The sequence below is a fragment of the Vitis vinifera genome, chromosome 10, assembly GCF_030704535.1.
Source record: "Vitis vinifera cultivar Pinot Noir 40024 chromosome 10, ASM3070453v1".
In the NCBI taxonomy this organism is placed as follows: Eukaryota; Viridiplantae; Streptophyta; class Magnoliopsida; order Vitales; family Vitaceae; genus Vitis; species Vitis vinifera.
In genome coordinates this window covers 3,110,515-3,129,957 of record NC_081814.1, presented here as the reverse complement: position 1 = coordinate 3,129,957, position 19,443 = coordinate 3,110,515, and the positions used below count along the sequence as shown (strand labels likewise).

General features: G+C 35.1%; 1 protein-coding gene, 1 long non-coding RNA gene and 1 other non-coding gene across 3 annotated transcripts; all 3 read left to right on the top strand.

Annotated features, from left to right (window-relative positions):
- Positions 1-6,257: 6,257 nt before the first annotated feature.
- On the top strand, positions 6,258-7,447 carry LOC132254531 (uncharacterized). The gene is made up of 2 exons (XR_009466822.1): positions 6,258-6,767; positions 7,090-7,447. It is a non-coding gene; the product is annotated as an uncharacterized LOC132254531 (long non-coding RNA).
- MIR160B (microRNA MIR160b) lies at positions 7,134-7,237 on the top strand. The gene has a single exon (NR_127744.1). It is a non-coding gene; the product is annotated as a microRNA MIR160b (primary transcript).
- A 4,635-nt stretch (positions 7,448-12,082) lies between the features above and the next one.
- Positions 12,083-19,231, top strand: LOC100252109 (putative MO25-like protein At5g47540). Its single transcript, XM_002267625.5, has 11 exons — positions 12,083-12,464; positions 13,380-13,541; positions 13,798-13,916; positions 14,671-14,745; positions 15,691-15,784; positions 16,746-16,805; positions 17,531-17,599; positions 18,099-18,197; positions 18,562-18,606; positions 18,702-18,804; positions 18,880-19,231. The coding sequence occupies exons 1-11, from the start codon at positions 12,345-12,347 to the stop codon at positions 18,954-18,956; spliced, it is 1,023 nt and encodes a 340-aa protein (XP_002267661.1). The 5' UTR covers positions 12,083-12,344; the 3' UTR covers positions 18,957-19,231.
- The last annotated feature ends 212 nt before the right edge of the window (positions 19,232-19,443 follow it).

The following is a 19,443-nucleotide window of genomic DNA, read 5'->3' as shown; positions in this document are numbered from 1 at the left end:
TAAAATCAGATAAGAATTGTGAAATGAGAGAAATTAAATGGATGATTAAGCTCGTATTGAAAAGGTATAATATCGATATATGTAATCGATATGCATTCTTGAGGCAGCATGGTCATCACCTATTTATAAATAAGTTGGAGATCACAGTTCATAAGTTTCTACTGTTCTAAAACCGATACCTAGAAAAACCGGCTCCACTACATGAAAAAAATTTATCAATATGGCTTTACCACTTTGTTGCAGGTGCATCTGATCGAAAATGAAATGAAAGGAAATACTCAACATGGTCTTTTCATACCAACAATTTGGCCATCTTTTACATGTTTAGTCATGGTAAAGGATAATGTTGTCTGGCGTTGATTTACAAAGCATGGAAGACTAAGAAAGTGTAGAAAAGAGGATAATTCAAAACCGGTGTGCTCTGAAATAGCTTCTGGGATTACAATGGGGCCAGAAGGCTCTCCAAGTGAAGGTTACCGGAAAGTCCCTAGGAGGGAAGGTCCTACTAGAGAACATTATCATGTTAAAAAATATGACTCAACTATCAAATGATATCATCAATTCTTGATATCTCCACATTGTGAAACTCGCTTTAATTCATTCGCTGTGTTTAAGGCAGTGTTTAACTTGATGGCGATATCATTTTTAAGCCTCTAGGTAATGCAAAGCTGGTGCCGTATGAAGACTTGAATTGTCAATGGCGTAGCACTGTTGCTTTCGTTATACGTTCCTGTGCTTGCTGATGAGGCTCTAGTGTCTCTTCATCCTGCAGGTCCATTGTAGTTGGTCCAAGAATCATCAGAACCAGCCAACTGTGTTGCTGCCTTGAGCCAAAGGCTGCCAGCATTGTACCATGAGTTACTAGGTTCAGCAGCGGGCCAGGCTTGAATGTGCAGTTGTCCTAGTAACATAAACCCTGAAAATTTTTACAGTGAGCCCTGTAGGCTTCATCCTAAAAGGACGAACCATACCTGGCAACTACTTCTACCTTACTTCTTTATTTATTCTATTACGGGTTGGCTTTGACTTGGAGCACGGTTCTCCACATGTTGAGCGCTTTCCCATTATTGATGGGACCTCCGGGTCAAAGCACACGCATTGGAAAAATATCTACTAGCGACAAGGATGATTACAGGAAAAATATTGTATACTCCCTTTCACCTTCTTTGGGTCCAGCGATCCAACAGAGCAAAGTTGTCTCTACAACATCCAGAGAAAGCACATGTTACCAGTCATGGCTATACAGTTGGTGATGTCAATTAACAAACTGGAGATGGAATTTGGATGGAGTATCAGTTTACTTAATCATCGCTTTCAGAAGCATTAGCAGCTCTAGCATCTACAGAATATACCAAGGGATAAAACTTCTCAGCTGGTAAACTATTGGTGTAGACGCTCCTGCCTGAATAAAAACAAATCAAAAAAGTTGAATACAGAAGAATATACAAGCTTACACATAGACCATGAAGACTAAAAGAAATGTATTTTCCTCAATTGGTAGAATTAAAGGACCCACCTTGAATTGCTTGTTATTACCCTGCGTGAAAAATCCCAATCAATTGTACTAGCTGCAACAGTTATAATCCATGGTGCCGTGTTTCTAACACTTCCAGGCGTGGGTCCTTCTGTTGAGATATTAGGAATGTTTCCTTATATCATTGTTTCCTTATATCATTTAGTGTTGAGATATTAGGAATGTTTAGATATTAGGAAAGTTGAGATATTATGAATATTGAGATATTGGGAATATTGAGATATTAGGAAAGTTGAGATATTAGGATATTAATTGTTATTTCCTTATATCATTCTTTCCTTGTATCATTTTTTCTCATTCTTAGAATGGTGATCACCCTCTATATATACTCTGTACACGAATGAATGAAAATATGAATGAAAAAAATATCATTTATCAATTTCAACACCTTCATTCCCGGCTGCACAGACAGCAACAATTCCATTCTGGACAGCATGAAAGGATCCAATTGCGATGCTGTCCAAGAAATAATCGCGAGATATGAAGGCAATTGAAAGTGAGAGGAAGCCAACCCCATCATGTACGGCTGCATCAAAGGCAGCCATTACATCAGCGTCATTGCACTCTGGCCAACAAGACTTGTATGAAGCAACTCGAGCACTAGGAGAGCCGCCCTTTCCAGTTCCATAGCCTGAACCGAGAGGTTTGCTCCACCAACAAATCTACCACCAGCTGTGGACAGTGTATGCGTGCCATGCCCACTTGTATCTCGTACAGTTCGGTAGGAAGAATTGAGCGGATCCCCAACTCTCTTCCTAATCATTACAACATTCATTTGACATTTCACGCACAAACCAAAAATAAGAAACATCTATCGTGTTACCCTGAATGTCAAGAACATAATTCAAAGTCGCGGTATCGATCATTGACTCGGGAGGTCCTGAGGCACATCGGTATCGGTATCTCGGATCGGTATCGAGTGATATGCAAAAAATTCTAATTTAAGAGCTCAAAATAATTTTAAAAAATTATAAAAATTATTAAAAAATTAAATACAAATAAGTAGAGTAAAAAATTAATAAAATAAACTTTTATTATAATAAAATTATTCAAATTATAATAAAAGCATACTTTTGGGATGATTTATAATAATATTAAAAATCTTTAAAAATATTTTAATTTAATCACTTGATGATAAATGTTTCTTATTGAAGATGAAAATAATAAAAAGTAAATTTTTTTAATAAAAAATTATTAAAATTAAATATTTTGAATTTTTTTTTTAAATATTTTCAATTATTAAAAAATAAAACCATGATTCATCTTTAAAAAAATAAATATAATTTTTCTTATAAAATATATTCATTAATTTTAATTTTTATTTCCTATTTATTTGATATAAGTTTAATATTTATTATTTATTTTTTATCATTATAATTTTTATCAAATTATTTAAAACCCATATCCCCACCAACTACTCATAATCTAATTAAAAAATAAAAACATATTATTTAAACCTAAATCCTCATCACAGATACTCATAACCCGGAGGTCAAACACCTGTATCAAAGATACCCATTTCTCCATTGATGATAACAGCAGTCCGGCGACTCTACTCTTGATGTTGCTCAGTTCCATCTCCAACAGGAACTTGGGCGATCCGAACAAGCAGGCGTGCTTCTTCGACCTCGCCGACGACTCCAAGATGCAGGGTTCTAACTCTGTATTTTTCATTTTCGTGGGTTTTGATCCTCTCATCTGATCTTCTCCACAATTTCTACTCCAACTCGGGTATCGGTCCGGTACCGGCCATGGTTGAGGCGGATATGACTCGGCCGAGTCATACCGGTCTCGACCGAGATTTTGAACCCTGGTCAAGAAAGTTCTGTTTTCCCTTTCGATTAGTTACACAAGAAAATTTTGCATATAATGTCTCTTGTGGAGTTGAGGTTGAGAGCAGACGAAGAGGGAAAACCTATTGCACTTAACGTGAGTAACCTTTCCACTTTGGTCATTGAAACTTTCTGATTCCGGCCAAACACCTACCACAACCACCATGGATTTAGAAAACCATTAGGCCAAGGAAAAAGGAAAACCAAAGTTGATTAATGAGGGTGGATGATGTCAAATTTATGAGAGGGCAAATGATAGAGAGTCTAATTTTTTTTTATAGATAAGCACATAATGCATTAAAAATAGGCCAAAAAGCCACAAAATATACAGGGAGTATGCAAACCAGCTAAGCCTCACAACCAAATAGAAAGCCAAAAAACCCAACCAACCCTTAGCTGGAGGCTAACCACTCCAAGAAGCCTATAAGGAACAGCGAATTCTCACCACTATACAATCTAACCCAACACCATAAATTACAAACAAAATTATTTTTTAATTTCTGAATTGCTATCACTCCCCCCCTAAATGCTAGTCTATTTCTTTCCTTCCAAAGCGTCCAAAAAATGTACAACGGAATAGACTTCCATATCTTTTTCCTTTTTTTCCCTACAAAAGGGCCCTTCCAGTTCAATAAGACCTCCTTTATAGTTTCTGGAAAAACCCACTGAATACCAAACAAAACAAAGACCATTTCCCACAAGACTTTTGCCACTATACAGTATATGAGAATGTGATTTATAGATTCCTCTTCACAGCCACACAAGAGAGTCTAATTTTTTTGACCGATTAAGTTATTTTAACCCATTAATCACTTAACTAGGCAGCTGTGAATAGATCGATTTAAGCCACTAGCTATAAATAATGAAATATACCCCCTTGCTAAAACTTTAAGTCTTTTTATATCAAAGACAAATTTCATTAGTATAAGCTACAGGGAAGTAATTCATATTGATCACATTGTATAAATGCAATAACACTAGCTGGCTTGTTGATTCCTCAATCTTTTTCTGATAGGCAAGCCAAGAAATATTTCAAAAGAGTAATGCCACTGAATGGAGATGACTCATTGAAAGAGTAACTTTCAATATCCTACCAAATCTCAAAGCTGGTAAGCGATCAAGATTACCAGTGTCTAGGTTTCCAATAATTATATCTTCACCAAATCTCGCCTTATAACCCAGATAGAATCTGCTGGAATCTCACCATTTCTCTTTAGTCCAAGAAGCTCCCAAGACCTAGTCGTTTGCAGTTCATGTTACTGGTTTAAGAAAACAGTTACAACTCCAGGCTGCTCTGAGTTCAAAACACAATATAGAAACATTATGGTGCTTAAAAGAATGTAAATATCAATAGCTGCTGTTGTGTGTGAGCATGGTACTTGAGAGCTCTGCCGCCTCTTCATCCTCTAGGACAGCAGAAAAACCATTTATGTGATGTGTGTAGGAGTAAAAAATTGATTCTTGTGCTTCTTATTGACTATTATTGCCTATCCATTAGCTTTTGGGATTACAATGAGGCCAGAAGGCTCTCCAAGTGAAGCAATTTTTCTGCTGAAGATGATTCAAAACCAGTGTGCCCTGAAATAGCTTTTGGGATTACAATGAGGCCAGAAGGCCCTCCAAGTGAAGGTTATTGGAAAGGAGGGAAGGTCCTACTAGAGAACATTAATGATGTTAATTCATGAAAAATTGTAAATCATTAAAAGAAAAAAAAAACGACATATCGAATCATAGATTTCTTAAGCTTCTCTTTAACCATATAAATTTCTCTAATTTTGTTTCAATCAATCTCATGTATGTGAGTAGCCTACTCCTTTGGAGTATTCAATTTAGTTCTGTTACTAGTCAAAAACTAATGGTTAATGAGGCAGACATTTTTGTATGCACTCCCTTTTTAAATAGACTATTTCACTGTAAAGACCCCCAAAATCATCAATTATTGAGGGATAAAAACAATCTGGTTCAACATCCAGCTTAAAAGTTGATAAAAAAACAACACAACATTAATAAAATTCAACCGAGTCAATGAGTTCTTCCAAAAAAATTGATTAACCCCACTTCTTGTCATGTCAATGTCAAGCAAGCATTTAGTCTTTGAACCTGCTATTCTAGTGAATTACAAAATTTGAATTTCAACTATCAAATGATATCATCAATTCTTGATGTCTCCACGTTGTTAAATTTACTTCAGTTCATTTGCTGTAAAAGTAAGGCAGTATTTAACTTGCCGACAGTATCCCTTTTAAGCTTCTAGGTAATGCAAAGTAGGTGTTGTATGAAGACTTAGAATCATCAATGGCATACTGTTGCAGGGGTAATGTCAAGACTGAGAACTTATTCCATTGAATATCTTGCTTTTGTTATTCATTCATCCTGCAGGTTCATTTCAGTTGCAGGGATGGAAAACCACTTCCTTGTCTTTGTCAATGCTGGGGGCTTCATCATCTTTCTCAAATTATACCTTTAACTGCCTTATAATCTACCAACCTTTTACCAGACACTGATGAGGCTTCAAATCTGAACAATGGATCACTTGATGCTGGATTGGTTCCTGATAGAAGCCCATTATTGCCATCTGATAAGTCAGATGGTCTACCTAATTATCATTGAAAAAACGTGATCCAATATAATTAATAAAGATGCCCAGTTTGATTCATGACTTAACTTTGGACACTAGTCAAATGCCAGAATGGTTAGTGAAGTACATCTCAGAAATTTAATCACCAATCAGCCTTTTCCAAATCACATGTGGGAGGGGTTTTGTCCAGAGAATTTTGATGATTAAAATTTCGTTATGTTCAGTAAAATCTGTCTCATTAATGCCCCAATCCTTTTAACTTTAGATACGGCAGAGAAGCAGGGTGCCTAAACTAAAACCAACCAACCCAACAGGTGACAGTAGCAGTGTCCTATGTAGTGGTTTTGGCGCTGTCTAGAACTCATCAAAGCTGTTAATTGTTCTGGCCCATAAACAGGTAATGTTAATTTGAACACCCCTGAAAATAGAAGAGAATAATGGGAGACGGTCCGCCTTTTCCAATGACAGATAAGCCAAAGTTGCCTACCTGCAAAACCCAGGCACTTTGGCTCTATCTATGGAACTATTTGTAAGAAAGAAGCCTTTCCTGCCGCCTTCTCCATGTCCTGTCTTTCTCCTTCCATGGAGTTTCTTCTGTCTTGGGCTCCTCTACTTTTCCTATTTTAACAACTCCTTAAATCCAACTCCTCATTGCTTGTTGCTCTGAACTTTGAAGGAGTGAGAAAGAGAGAGTCCTAGAAAGCTGAAATTGATATATAGACATAAAGAATAAGAAGACTACTGGGATTGAGAGATACAGATCCCCTGCACAAGCAGTTCCCCTGGGTTTCCTCTAGCAAATTACCTGTGCTACTTTTGAACTGTAAGTGTCTCTAAATTTAGTTCTCCTCTGCCAAACTGTTAGCACTCACTTTCTCCAACAATTTACTAACCACAAAGCTTTCTTATTTAAATTAGCTATTTGGAGTTTTGGGGTTTACCAATTAATTATGTTTTCAAATTAATAATTATTTCTATGCATTTGTCTTGTTCTGATTGAATTATATGAAGGAGGTCATGAGTGGTCAATCACATTTTATATCAAACATCACTTTCAGTTTCATTGTTGATCAAATAAGGAGATCAAATCAATCTCCCAATGCATTTATTTGTAGTAGTAATGCATATTTTCTGGATTTCTGCAGGAGATGGAGCTTGAGGCTGACTGACTTCTATGATTTCGTCTCGGAATATTGTTCTGCCTGGCTCCCTGAATGCCATCTAAGAAGCTTGTTAAAGAGTGTTGACAACCTTCCTATTTGGCATGAGGGGAGTCAAGCAGGCGAAACACTTGGTGATCATGATGTCAAGCGCATTTCCATGGAGGCATCACCTCTTCCAACTGATCAAAATCTGTAATTTTCTTTCCTCTGTTCTTATCATACAGCCAAACACCTTATCCATTTTGCCTTCTCAAATAAACTAAAGGTGTAGCAACAATCAGTAGTCTTAAAAATCCCAAAGAACTGTGACCATTCATTTTCCAATTTATTCTTCAAAGTACATATGTTCTTTTTCTTTTAGCTTTTGGGAATTAAAATATCTTATCAAACCTTTTTGTGTAGTTTGAGGTTCAGCAGTTAATTGATGGTAGCCATGAACCAGACTAGGGAAGAAGAGTCATGCCTGGTTCTGAACGTCATGGATATGTGACTGTGAGGGGACCATTGCATACTACATGCTTATTGTTGCCTGGCTTTGTATGTTGATATCTAGTGTCATAAAGATCAGAACTTCCAGTTATTTCTGTATAACTAACTTGTTATTGTTTCATAAACTACAGCTTTGATCAGTGGTCAGTCATTTCTGTACCTTTCTAGGCTCCCCTTACCCTTATGCCACATTTAGCCCCCAAGGAGTTGTTGGGTGAAACATAGCTTCGAAGAAAAACTAGAAATCAAAGAGAAAAAGGTTCCTCTTAGCTTTATCGTTACTCGCTTGTCTTGGATCAATATGTATCTTTCATGGTTGGCACTCCAAAGCTGAAAAAGAGTCCAACTTCAGTTGCCAAGTTTGACTTGGCCAAGTTAATGACCAGGCATTTAGCATGAAACAAAAAGTTCAATCACTTTTCCACAAACTTTTGATGGTCATTCTAGGTACTAATTCATATGAACCTGCTTTTTCACATTCTGGCGCTTCTGTTTTCTGGTGCAATAATGTTGATTGATTTGGAACATTCAATCTTCCATCTAAATCCCAGATGGGAATCCAAAATTTGTGTGGCCACCTGATGAGATTGCTTTCTTCTTTTGCCATTTTGTCCATCTACTATCATTTTGTTCATTTAGCTATAATTTTTCTTTCCTGTTGCCATGGGCCCTCCAGTCATAGTTCAGAATGTGTGAACTTCAGACCTTGTGCTTGCTTGGATAAAAAGGAACGGAGCTGGTCTGAGGATTCTTATTCTGCTCTATATAATATCCCTGAATTAAATACTCTGCTGATTAGGTTGGATGAGTTTATTTAAGTCAGTAGAGTGTCTGGCAAAAGCCATAAAGGATCAGGAATAGACAGATGGCAGTTTTCAAAAAGAAACCAAAGATTCCTAACACTGTCAGAGCACTTCTGTGATGCCATAACTCAATGCAGTGACTTGGACTCAACTTTCTGTAACTATAATATTTATATATGTTCTTTTCAAGGATACCTAACCCATGGTCCTGGAATTGGGACACACATCTTGGTGCCCGATCTGCTTCCCACCTGCAGATTGGAGGTCAGGACCCAACAGGTTATGGAGGACAGCAAAGGTGGTTTTGAAACAGAAGTGGGTCTTCACATGGAAGTACTGGTAAAGGTAAAAGTGGGAATAAGATGATTGGAAAAAGTTAGTGTAAGCCTTGATATTGCTTTGTTTCTGGTTGCTCCATTTTTAGTCGAAAGTGGATGGAGGGATTCTATTTGTATTCTCTTTTGACAGCAGGGTGAATTATTAGGCAGTGAATGCACAGTAGATATCCTTCATGAAAATTTTGGAAAATCTGCCATGAAATAATTCATATAAAAAAAATTTGGTTGGTGGGATTTTGAGTGGAAGAGAGACGTACCCAGCTTCACTTCCTTGGTGATATGGTCCATGACAAAACCTTTAGCTCATGTTTGATTTGTAGGATATGGCATGGGAGGTGATGATAACAAAAAAAAAAAAAAAATCATAATATATTTCATATATGATTGATAATGAAATACAATAAATCATCTCATCATGTATGATAACATAAGTGGTGAAATATATTCTTTATCATTGATTTTAATACATCCATATATATTAATCCTAGTTTAAAATATGGAACATATATGGATATACACATTATATATCATAAATTTATTTCTTTTTCAATTTTATATTTTTTTATATTAATTATTTTGTAAAAAAAGTTTACATTAAAAAATTAAATTTGTGGTTATATATCAAATAACATATATATATAAAAGAAATTTCATATTTTTTTAATCTCAAATATTATAATACAATATAATTATTATTTTAATCAAATATCAAATATTGAAAAATGATATATTTTTAATTTCATTTTTTATTCATTTTATAAATTAAATATAAATATAATATAACATACCATCTTAGAATATCGCATCTCATTAAAATTAATATATCTTATCATATCAATTAAACGTATCATATTCTTCCAATCAAATATATTCTGAAGACATTAACCAATGAATTGAAGGTATAGACTTAAAGAAAGGATAATTAATAGCTCATATGTTGCTAGCTCAAGAGTTGGCCAATGGCAGCCAAGTGATTAGAAAATAGCCTCTCTGATACCCCTCTGAATTTAAGTAATATACAATCACTGACTCTATATATATGAAAGGTGAATCAGAGGCACAATCAAATATTAAATACTAGAGAAGCCTAAAACCCAAGGTGTGTGGGATAAATAATTACAATATTTCCTGCTCAAAATAAATAAATGATATGATATTTGGATACATTTCAAAATATAAAAAAATATTTTTAAAAATTTTAAAAATTAGGTTTGGTATCCAGTGCTAATAGCACACTTAGCAAACACACATGAGGAAAGTAGTATCCTGGTTCTCAATGCCTTTTCAGCATTTCAGTTTGAGTGGTTGCCAACCACACAGCTGGCTCAATTCAGAACCACTGAAATTTTAGCAGCTGTTGCCATGATAACCAGTCATTAGCAGGTCTTTTTGGATTTCAGATCAGCATTACCTTCTACTTCATATTCCAAAATGATCATCTTTAATTTGTCCATATTCCATTCCTAATCATCCCAAATGCTGAAACTTCTTCTAGCTAGACCCTCTTTTCATATTCCTCCTATATTGGTGAAGAATATGCTTGGTAAATCCAATCATCCCTCCAACATTCCCTTCCAGCCCTCCCAAAAGACCCAGTGCTCCAAAGGGTTAATCACTTAATTTGGTTGATCAAGCTCAGATATAAAAGAGAAAGGGACTTGGGTTGTGGTTGGAAAGCATTAGATGAGAGGGAAAGGCATGTGAATGTGGAGGTGGAAAGGAGGATGGTCTTGGCTGGACAGATTGGGCAAGTGGGCTAGCTGTACGCATGCCTATTCCTTTCAACTCCCAGTAGGGAAAAAAATGAAGGCAGACATTGATGTAAAGAGAAAAAAAGGGCACACCCCACCAATGGTACAATTGTAAAGCTGATTCTTCATGCATCCTCCAGGCTCCAGTGGAGGATACAGACTGGTTTCATGTTATCTCTACTGCACCCAAGGGTCAAACCATTAAAATTTACTAATTCAACTCTTTCCCAACCAAGCTGATCACTTAGCCCATCCTTTTCCCAACCACCTTTGGAAAAATAATTATAAAAGATGTCCCTAGTTACTCATATAGGGATGATTTTTATAATTAGAGGGGATTAAAAAAAGGGATTAGTTTAGTGAAATTAGTTATATACTAATATCCCTGTTTGTTTTTAACTTAGATAATAATGATTTTAGGAAGTGTTTCTACTCTTTTTAACACTTAATTTTTTTTTTATTTTTTAATTATAAAAAATATTAAAAATATTTTCTAAAATCACTATCAAACGCAATCTTATTGTCGTATTTTTTATATCCTAATCATATTTTTGTGACATGATTTCTTTTATATCTTCGACAATATTTTATGTCCTAATCATATTTTTACTTTATTATGATGAAAGTGAAATTGCATAAGCAACAACCGCAAAAACTAATCCTAATCAAAATTATTGGTTAGATAGGTTTATGGGGTTGGGTTGACCCTATACAATAAATAAATTACCGTTGCTATATGTGATTAATTTATAGACTGTTGTATAATAAAGGTATGACATACTTAGTATATTATATTAAAAATTATGGTACTAAATAGGTATCATATCCATCTCATAATCTAGACTCTTATAGTATGTATTTAAATTTGAATCAATTAATAAAGATACGAATCAATAAATTTTAAGAAAAAATTTCAGATCTGAGTAATAAAAAATAGAATCCCTTTACCATACCAAATCGATACATATCGAAAAACATCATCATTAAGATTACACCAAATATGTATTTAGGTCTTATTATTTTGTATTAATTTCGATTTTATTATTTATATATAATTTCATTCTTTTATATCTTAGTTTTATTATTTGTAACATCATCAGACCATCTAGATTTTGTCTCGTATTTTGATGATATGAATTGCATAAATACTGAAACACTTAAATAATTAAGGACTTAAATACCAAAGAATAAGAATATTTTCAAGATATCAACTAATAAATTTTTTTAGAAAATGTGGCCATTTATAGTGGTCTATAAGTGACTTTTATGACGTAGATTCACCAATGTTAGATTGTACGGACAGTAACGAATTTCAATTCATTGACTATTGGTAGTAAAGGAAAATGGTCAACATTTGGAGGGTGGGATTTTGTTTGATGTATAATATGATAACACGTGTAAAGAATCTGTTGGTTCAGATGAAAGTTTACTCAAACTTGTGTGCTAACACTTGACTCTTTCCAATTTCAGTCGTGCAATCTCTGCAGTCAAGTCCAGTTGATCGTTTCCTAGTGAACGTTAACGACCAACCGTTTGGGGAAGGATCAAGGAGGGCCGTTAGATCTCAGAAAATATATAAATATATAAATATATAAAAAGAATAATAATTATCTTATATTAAAATAAATACAGCACACACAAAATCTCAAGCGAAATACAAGGAAAAGGGGTAAAAATCCTCTGCAACTGGCACCTTCTCTCTCTCTGGATCAGTGTTGTGTGAGACTGAAACCCTAGGCGAGCGAGGAATCAGTTGAGCGGAGCATCAGGCGGAACCCTAGCTCTATCTCACAGGACTCTCATCGGTGGTGCGGGGGCTGTCGCTGCAAGCGTTGCTTCCAAAGGCTAGTGTCATCATGAAGGGTCTCTTCAAGTCCAAGCCCCGGACTCCGGTAGAAGTCGTCCGTCAAACGCGTGATCTCCTCATCTATGCGAACCGCAGTTCCGATACTCGCGAAAGCAAGCGGGAGGAGAAGGTTTTTATTCTTGCATCCAGCACAATTTGGTTTTGTTTCCGTTCTTTAAGTTGTCTTTTTATCCGATTCAGTAGGGGCCGTCACAGATTCCTGGTTTGACTTAATGTTTTATTTTTGGATCTGGATCGGTGGTGTCCAGTGTGGAATTCGTAGTTTCTATGAGCTTTTGTATGGTCCTTGAGAAAATTAAGGAAAAGGGAAGGAAATATATGTTGAATCTCATGTTTGATGTTGTGTTTGGCTTATGAAAAGCATGGAATGACATTATCTATGTTAGATTGTTAAATTAGACTGATGGAAGTTGAGTGATGAAAATTCTAAAAGATTCAAAATTTGATTCGTTTCTTTTCTTTCCTCCAATTTTCTCAAAAACCCAACGAGCATAGTGAAACTCGTATCAGTTTGTGTTAATTTGTTTGGAAGTGTGGCTCTAGATGACATTGTAGAAAAACCCGACCTTTCTTACGATTTTGCTTCTGATAATAAGGAAAACTTGCAGATAACAAATATATATATGCAGAGAGAGAGAGAGAGAGAGAGAGAGATTCAATAAGAAAAAAAATTAGATAGTAGGTTAGAACTAGAACTTATGAAGGAAAAGTATGTTATTTGTGAGCCAAATGTGTGTCATTTATCTTTAATCAATGCCATTGCATTCCATATTCCTTTGTTGTAATTTGCATTTTGGTTCTCAAAAGTTTGGGGTGGAAGCGGCATGTATATGGACTTTTGAAGAAATATGGCTTCTTATACTCCATATTTGTGTCCTTAATTGTCTTATTTAGTGGAGTGTTTTGGCCTATATTTTATATGGTTATTTTTTAATTTCTAAATTTATATTGTTATTGCCCTATAATTTTATATGGTCTTTGTTGCTTTCTAAATTTTATATTGCTTCTTCCCTTTTTTTGACAGATGTCAGAGTTAAGTAAGCTCATCCGAGAGTTAAAATCAATACTTTATGGAAATAGTGAAGCTGAGCCACAAGCAGAAGCTTGTTGTCAATTAACCCAGGAGTTCTTTAAAGAAAATACACTGCGACTTTTAATCACTTGTCTGCCCAAATTAAACTTGGAGGTACATGGACTTTTTGTTTAAATACTATAGATGTTCATGTTAATTCGAATTGGCTGACCATCTGTTATGGGTTTTTCTTTACATTCACATACTCCAAACTACTAAAGCAATTTTTATTCTTGTGTCCAATATCTTTATGAATGCTATTAACTTCTTAAGAATTTTAAAATGTGGAGTTCCCAACAGCAATAGCTTTTTCTATATGGTGATTTTTTATCCTCATGTTGCTTACCTTTACAAGGATCAATTTTTGCAGACCCGCAAAGATGCCACTCAAGTAGTTGCAAATTTGCAAAGGCAACAAGTCCACTCAAGGTTGATTGCTTCTGATTACTTGGAAGCTAATATTGATCTTATGGATGTTTTGATCTCAGGGTAAGCTATTTATGCTCAAGATTTTCAAAACGGGTGATTTTCATTTTCTGATTTTCCTCTCGGTAGGTCGGTTTGAGATGTCTAATCATTGGCAGCTTGACAACTTGTCTTTGAGTTTGATAGTGTCTGAACTCTCTTGTTTGGATTATCTTTCTTTAGTGTGTGCTTAGCTTCCTATCAATGGAAGAATCTGAAGAAATGTAGTTTGTTTGAAATTATTATCAATCACTGTACTACTGAAGTTCGAACTAACATTTAATTAATCATGTCCCATACTGCATTTTGGCTACTGGAGGTGTTTGGAATAATATATCAGAAGGATTTCTTTGTGTGTTAGAATCACTAGATCCCATCAAATGCTTTGAGAAGGCAGGCATAAATGAAAATACACTTTCTTAGGATACTTTTTTAGTGAAATTCAAGCAAAATGTTTTTTTCTTTATTCCTTGCAAATTTGAAGTAAATTTTGGTAATTTTGTGGTAGAGTTCTGAAATCGTATCTACTGGTTAATTCTTAATGCTGACAGTTTGACAGCTCCTCACTAGTTTGCATTTCTTATTTATTAAATTAATTCTTTTTGCATGCAATTTTCATTATTTTTAGATACTTGTAGGATTTTATTGTTTTGCCTGATGCCTTCTTTACAGGGATGTTTAGGTCGTATGAAAATTTTTGTTAAGGCTTCTATCAATGCTATTTGTTGGTGTATATTCTAATCGGATTCTTCTAATTCTCAAATTTTGGTTTATTTAGTTATGACAACACAGACATGGCTTTACATTATGGTGCAATGCTGAGAGAGTGCATACGCCATCAGACTGTTGCCAGGTAAGCTAAAATGAACAGGGACATCATCTGGTAATTCCATTCTTAAAGATTGAACTTTTACAAGAAATGAAATTACTTTATCTTCCTAAATAGTTACCGGCTAACAGTCAGGCTTCTCAACCATATCTAGGATACCTTTTCCTATTTTTCCAATGAATGACAATCATGCATGTTATTGTGTTTTGGAGCTGCATTTTTCTATTTTGATACAAATTTTTACCCCAAAAATGATGCATTCTAAATATGCCAAGATGCTTCTCCCTTAAAAGGATTTTTAATGAATTAGTATACCCCAGAAAAGTTGAGAAAATAACGGTTGCTAAAGCTTCCCTCAATGCTACTTCTGTGGGAGCTTCATTCATTGTCACATCCAAATGCTGATTCATGAATCTCATGATTATGACTGCCTCCCAAAATCTATTGCTTGTTGACTTGGCACGCAATGACTTGTTATTGATCTAGTACTTTCTCATACTGATATATTGGCATGCCTTTTTATGATGCATGCCTCTGCATAACTGTGCATGGAAATACATAAAATAGTTTATTATATCTTTTCCTCAAAGTACTTATGTTTATAGTATTTAGTTTAGACTCCAGGACCTAGTTTTGTGGAGTCAAAGTTCCTCATCTATAGTTGCATGCAATAAATAGGATCCTTAACAATATCTTCAAGCATGTATATTCAATAGAAATGGCTGTTAGAATTAATATTTGATGTGATTGTACTTCATGGCATGTTCCTTGTCCTTCCTGGCGATGAAATAATTCTGTAACCTTTCTGGTTAATATTTTCGATATCCTTTGAGCTGATTTCTTGATAGTCTCTGTCCAAAGGCAGTTTGACAATATCTTTTATTATTATTATTATTATTATTATTATTATTATTATTATATGGGTTTAACTGAGTTGAATTTTCTAATTTATGGTTTTTTTTCTGACAGGTACGTCCTGGAATCAGCGCACATGAAGAAGTTTTTTGATTATATTCAACTTCCAAATTTTGACATTGCTGCAGATGCTGCTGCAACTTTTAAGGTTTGTGGATCTGACCAAATTGTTAAATGACTTTTAGAACACTGCCTCTCTCTCTCTCTCTCTCTCTCTCTCTCTCTCTCTCACACACACACACACACACACACGGGTACACACACACACACACACAATGACACTGCCTCTCTCACACATACACACATGGGTACACACTCAAGTTGGCACACAATGACACCCATACACATGATTTCACCATTTTTTTTATCAACAAATCTAACTAACAGTCTTTGATAGACTTTGGGTCTCTTGTATACTTCATGCTTTTCGCTCTTACAAGTTACTGTTTGATGCTATGACCAACTACTTCAAATAGAAATAGAATTTTGCTTGAGATGGTTTTTAAAATTTCTTTGGTTTTGGTGGGTCCATGTAATACATCCTGTCCACGTGTATACATGTGTTATTTGACTGTTTAGTTATTGAATCCCTTCCAATTCTGCAACTGTTTATTCATATATACATGTGTTATTAACCCTGAGGGGTAGCTCAGTTGGTCAGGCCTTGGGTTTGCTCCCCAATGGTCACCAGTTCGAGTCCCCTCAGGGCCACTGGAGGTTTACCCGGTCGTTAACTTCAGGACCCCGTGGGATTAGTCGAGGTGCGCGTAAGCTGGCCCGGACATCCACGGTTATCAAAAAATATATATATACATGTGTTATTTGACTGTTTCGTTATTGAATCACTTCCGATTCTGCAACCGTTTATTCATAATTTTTGCCTGTTGGCAATTAAAGAGGGTGTTGAAGGTTGCCTAATTTCTAGGATTTAAAATAGTCAATAATTTTTGTTTTTGGGATGCTGATATCTGTTTTTAGAAAGGGACTGTGAGTAATGTGGTTGAGAATTATTCTTATGGCTTCTGATATTTTGTGATCTTATGTTTCTGCTATGTGTGCATGCTTGCAATTGCTCTAATATGAACCTTGATTATGACATTTGCTTGCAGGAACTATTGACGAGGCATAAATCTACGGTTGCTGAATTTCTTTCTAAGAACTATGACTGGGTAAGTGGTTTTCTCATGGTTCGTATATAAGCATGTGCACACTCTGGTTTAGAAGCATTTGTAATGTACATGATTGAAGAAGCATATTAGTGCTCGTAAGATCCTTGAATGAGCTCTGTAACCGGGTTGCGCCCTGCGCCTCCCTCCCTCTTCCCTCTTAGGGTCTTGGTGTTCAATTTATTTTTTCTTATAATGAAAGAGTAAAAGAAAAGAAAAGGAAAGCCAGATCCTTAAATGAGAAGTATATCACACAAGAATGAAGAAAATGTATAATGCCTCATACATAGTAATACTGTGAGGCGAAAAAATAGTCGTTTGTAGCATCTAGATAGTACTGTTGGAAAGGCATCAAATTTTAGACCAATGGCTTGTTTCATCTGCATTTGCATCTTCACAATTTAGTTATCTTTATTAATCATTTCTTGCACAATAGCTTGGTCAACACATTTAGGATCAAATTTTTTTGGGACAAACATAAATTTTGCAACAGAATTGCATGGAGAATATGGCCACATGTAGGTTTGAGTGCTGGAAGAAGAATCATGTAGGCAATCCAGTAGTTGGGGTATGCCTTTGGTTGAGTTGAGTCTATATGTTGGATCTTTAATAGTTTCCAAATGATATAAATGGTTATATCCCAGATATTTGTTTCTCAATCTGTTATATTTCTTTTCATATGTGTCTGATTCACTGTCACTCATTATTCAACTTTATTCCCTGTTCAGTTTTTTGCAGAGTACAACTCAAAGCTATTGGAATCTACCAATTATATTACCAGACGACAAGCTGTGAAGGTAAAAATGATACTTGTGATTTTGTTCATTCTGTTGAAGGGCTCATGAAAAGATTGGACATGCAGACATCTGATTCTGTTGATTTCTACTTTCGTTATAAAACTGGGTCTTTGTTTTAAAGTTATTCTTTATAGGACTGCAATAAATTATTCTCTTTTGATGCCCTTGTACTTGTTCATGTAAACCTGAAGAACATCTCAGAGATTACTTTGGGCTTGGTTATTGATATGTTAATTGTCTTTTTAATTGGTTTGCAATAGGTTGTAATGATATATTTCTTTTAGTTCAGCTCTAGTTTGGATGAATCCAAAAACCATAATTTTATCCAGACTTTACCTGAAATATAATAGTATTTTAAAATGCATTTTTTGGCCGTATAACATGTTCTTGAACATAGAATTAATGTTGGAGCTGCATTTGGCATGATAGAAACTTGTGTAAATAGCGATAGCTATATTTATTTATTTTTTCCTTAAAAATCCTCTTTAATTTGTTTCAGCTGTTGGGAGACATATTACTTGATCGTTCAAATTCTGTTGTGATGACAAGATATGTGAGCTCAAGGGATAACTTGAGGATTCTTATGAATCTACTCAGAGTATGGTGCTCTTTTACTTTGCTTCATATTTTGTGTCCTAACAAGGAACCTTCCTCCCTCTCCTTCTCTTTCAATCTTTTTTTCTCTTCCACTCTGTCCATATAGTGTCTGAATTGAAACTTATTGTACAAGCAAACAAACAAACATATGTATTTTCAGATACTGGCTATTGGAATGATAATTTTTTTATCCTGTACATGATGCCACTGGCATTTTGGGATGGTATTGGGATTACTTTGAACCACATAAATCTCCCTTCTGGTGACCATCTTCCCGAGTATGAAGGACTAAAAATTTTAGTAACTACTAAACTAATGAGACATTTTAACAAAGCTTTGATAAATGTGGATTATCTTCTTTTCAGGAGTCAAGCAAGAGTATTCAGATTGAAGCTTTTCATGTTTTCAAGGTATTGGATCTAAATATTCACTTACAGCACACAATGTACCTTGCTTATTTTCAAGGACGCCCTTGGTAATTTTATTTGTCTCTGAATTTCTACAGCTGTTTGCTGCTAATCAAAACAAGCCCCCAGACATCGTGAGCATATTAGTTGCAAATAAAAGCAAGCTTCTTCGACTGTTTGCTGATTTCAAAACCGAGAAAGGTATAAAAGAAAAGACTCTGGATTAATAATTTTCAATAGCAATCTTTAACAGTATCCTGAATTGAACTGTCACAGAGGATGAACAGTTTGAGGCAGACAAAGCTCAAGTTGTGAGAGAAATTGCTGCCCTGGAACCTAGAGACCGGCCATGAGTGTGCTTTCTGTTGAATGTGTAATCTCATCTAGATGTTCTCCCTCCCCGCCCCCCACAACACTTCCATTTGTGAATCATAGCCTGCAACAGATGCCACTTTCTACAAATGCTTCTTTTGTGTATTTTAAATATGAATATACTTGTATAAAGAAAAATATTATTATTATTATTATTTTCAGAAGAAGATTTCATGCCAGCATGAAACCATGTTGCAGATTTTTGGGCGATTAAGCCCACCATCTAATCAATAAGTTGTCTGCATTCATGGATTAAGATTCTCTGGCTCAAAATAATGGAACTAGCATCTTCTTTAATTTTCTTTAAGTGCTACTGATTTCCAAGATTAGCCATTTCAAGTTTTAACATCTGAAGAATAAAAAGCCTCAAGGTTATGTAATATTAAATGCAGGGACATACTTTGCTTTGTGACAGACTCCTGTGAAAAGGTGCAAATAGGGTGTGATTCTTTAATCACTTCCAGAAAT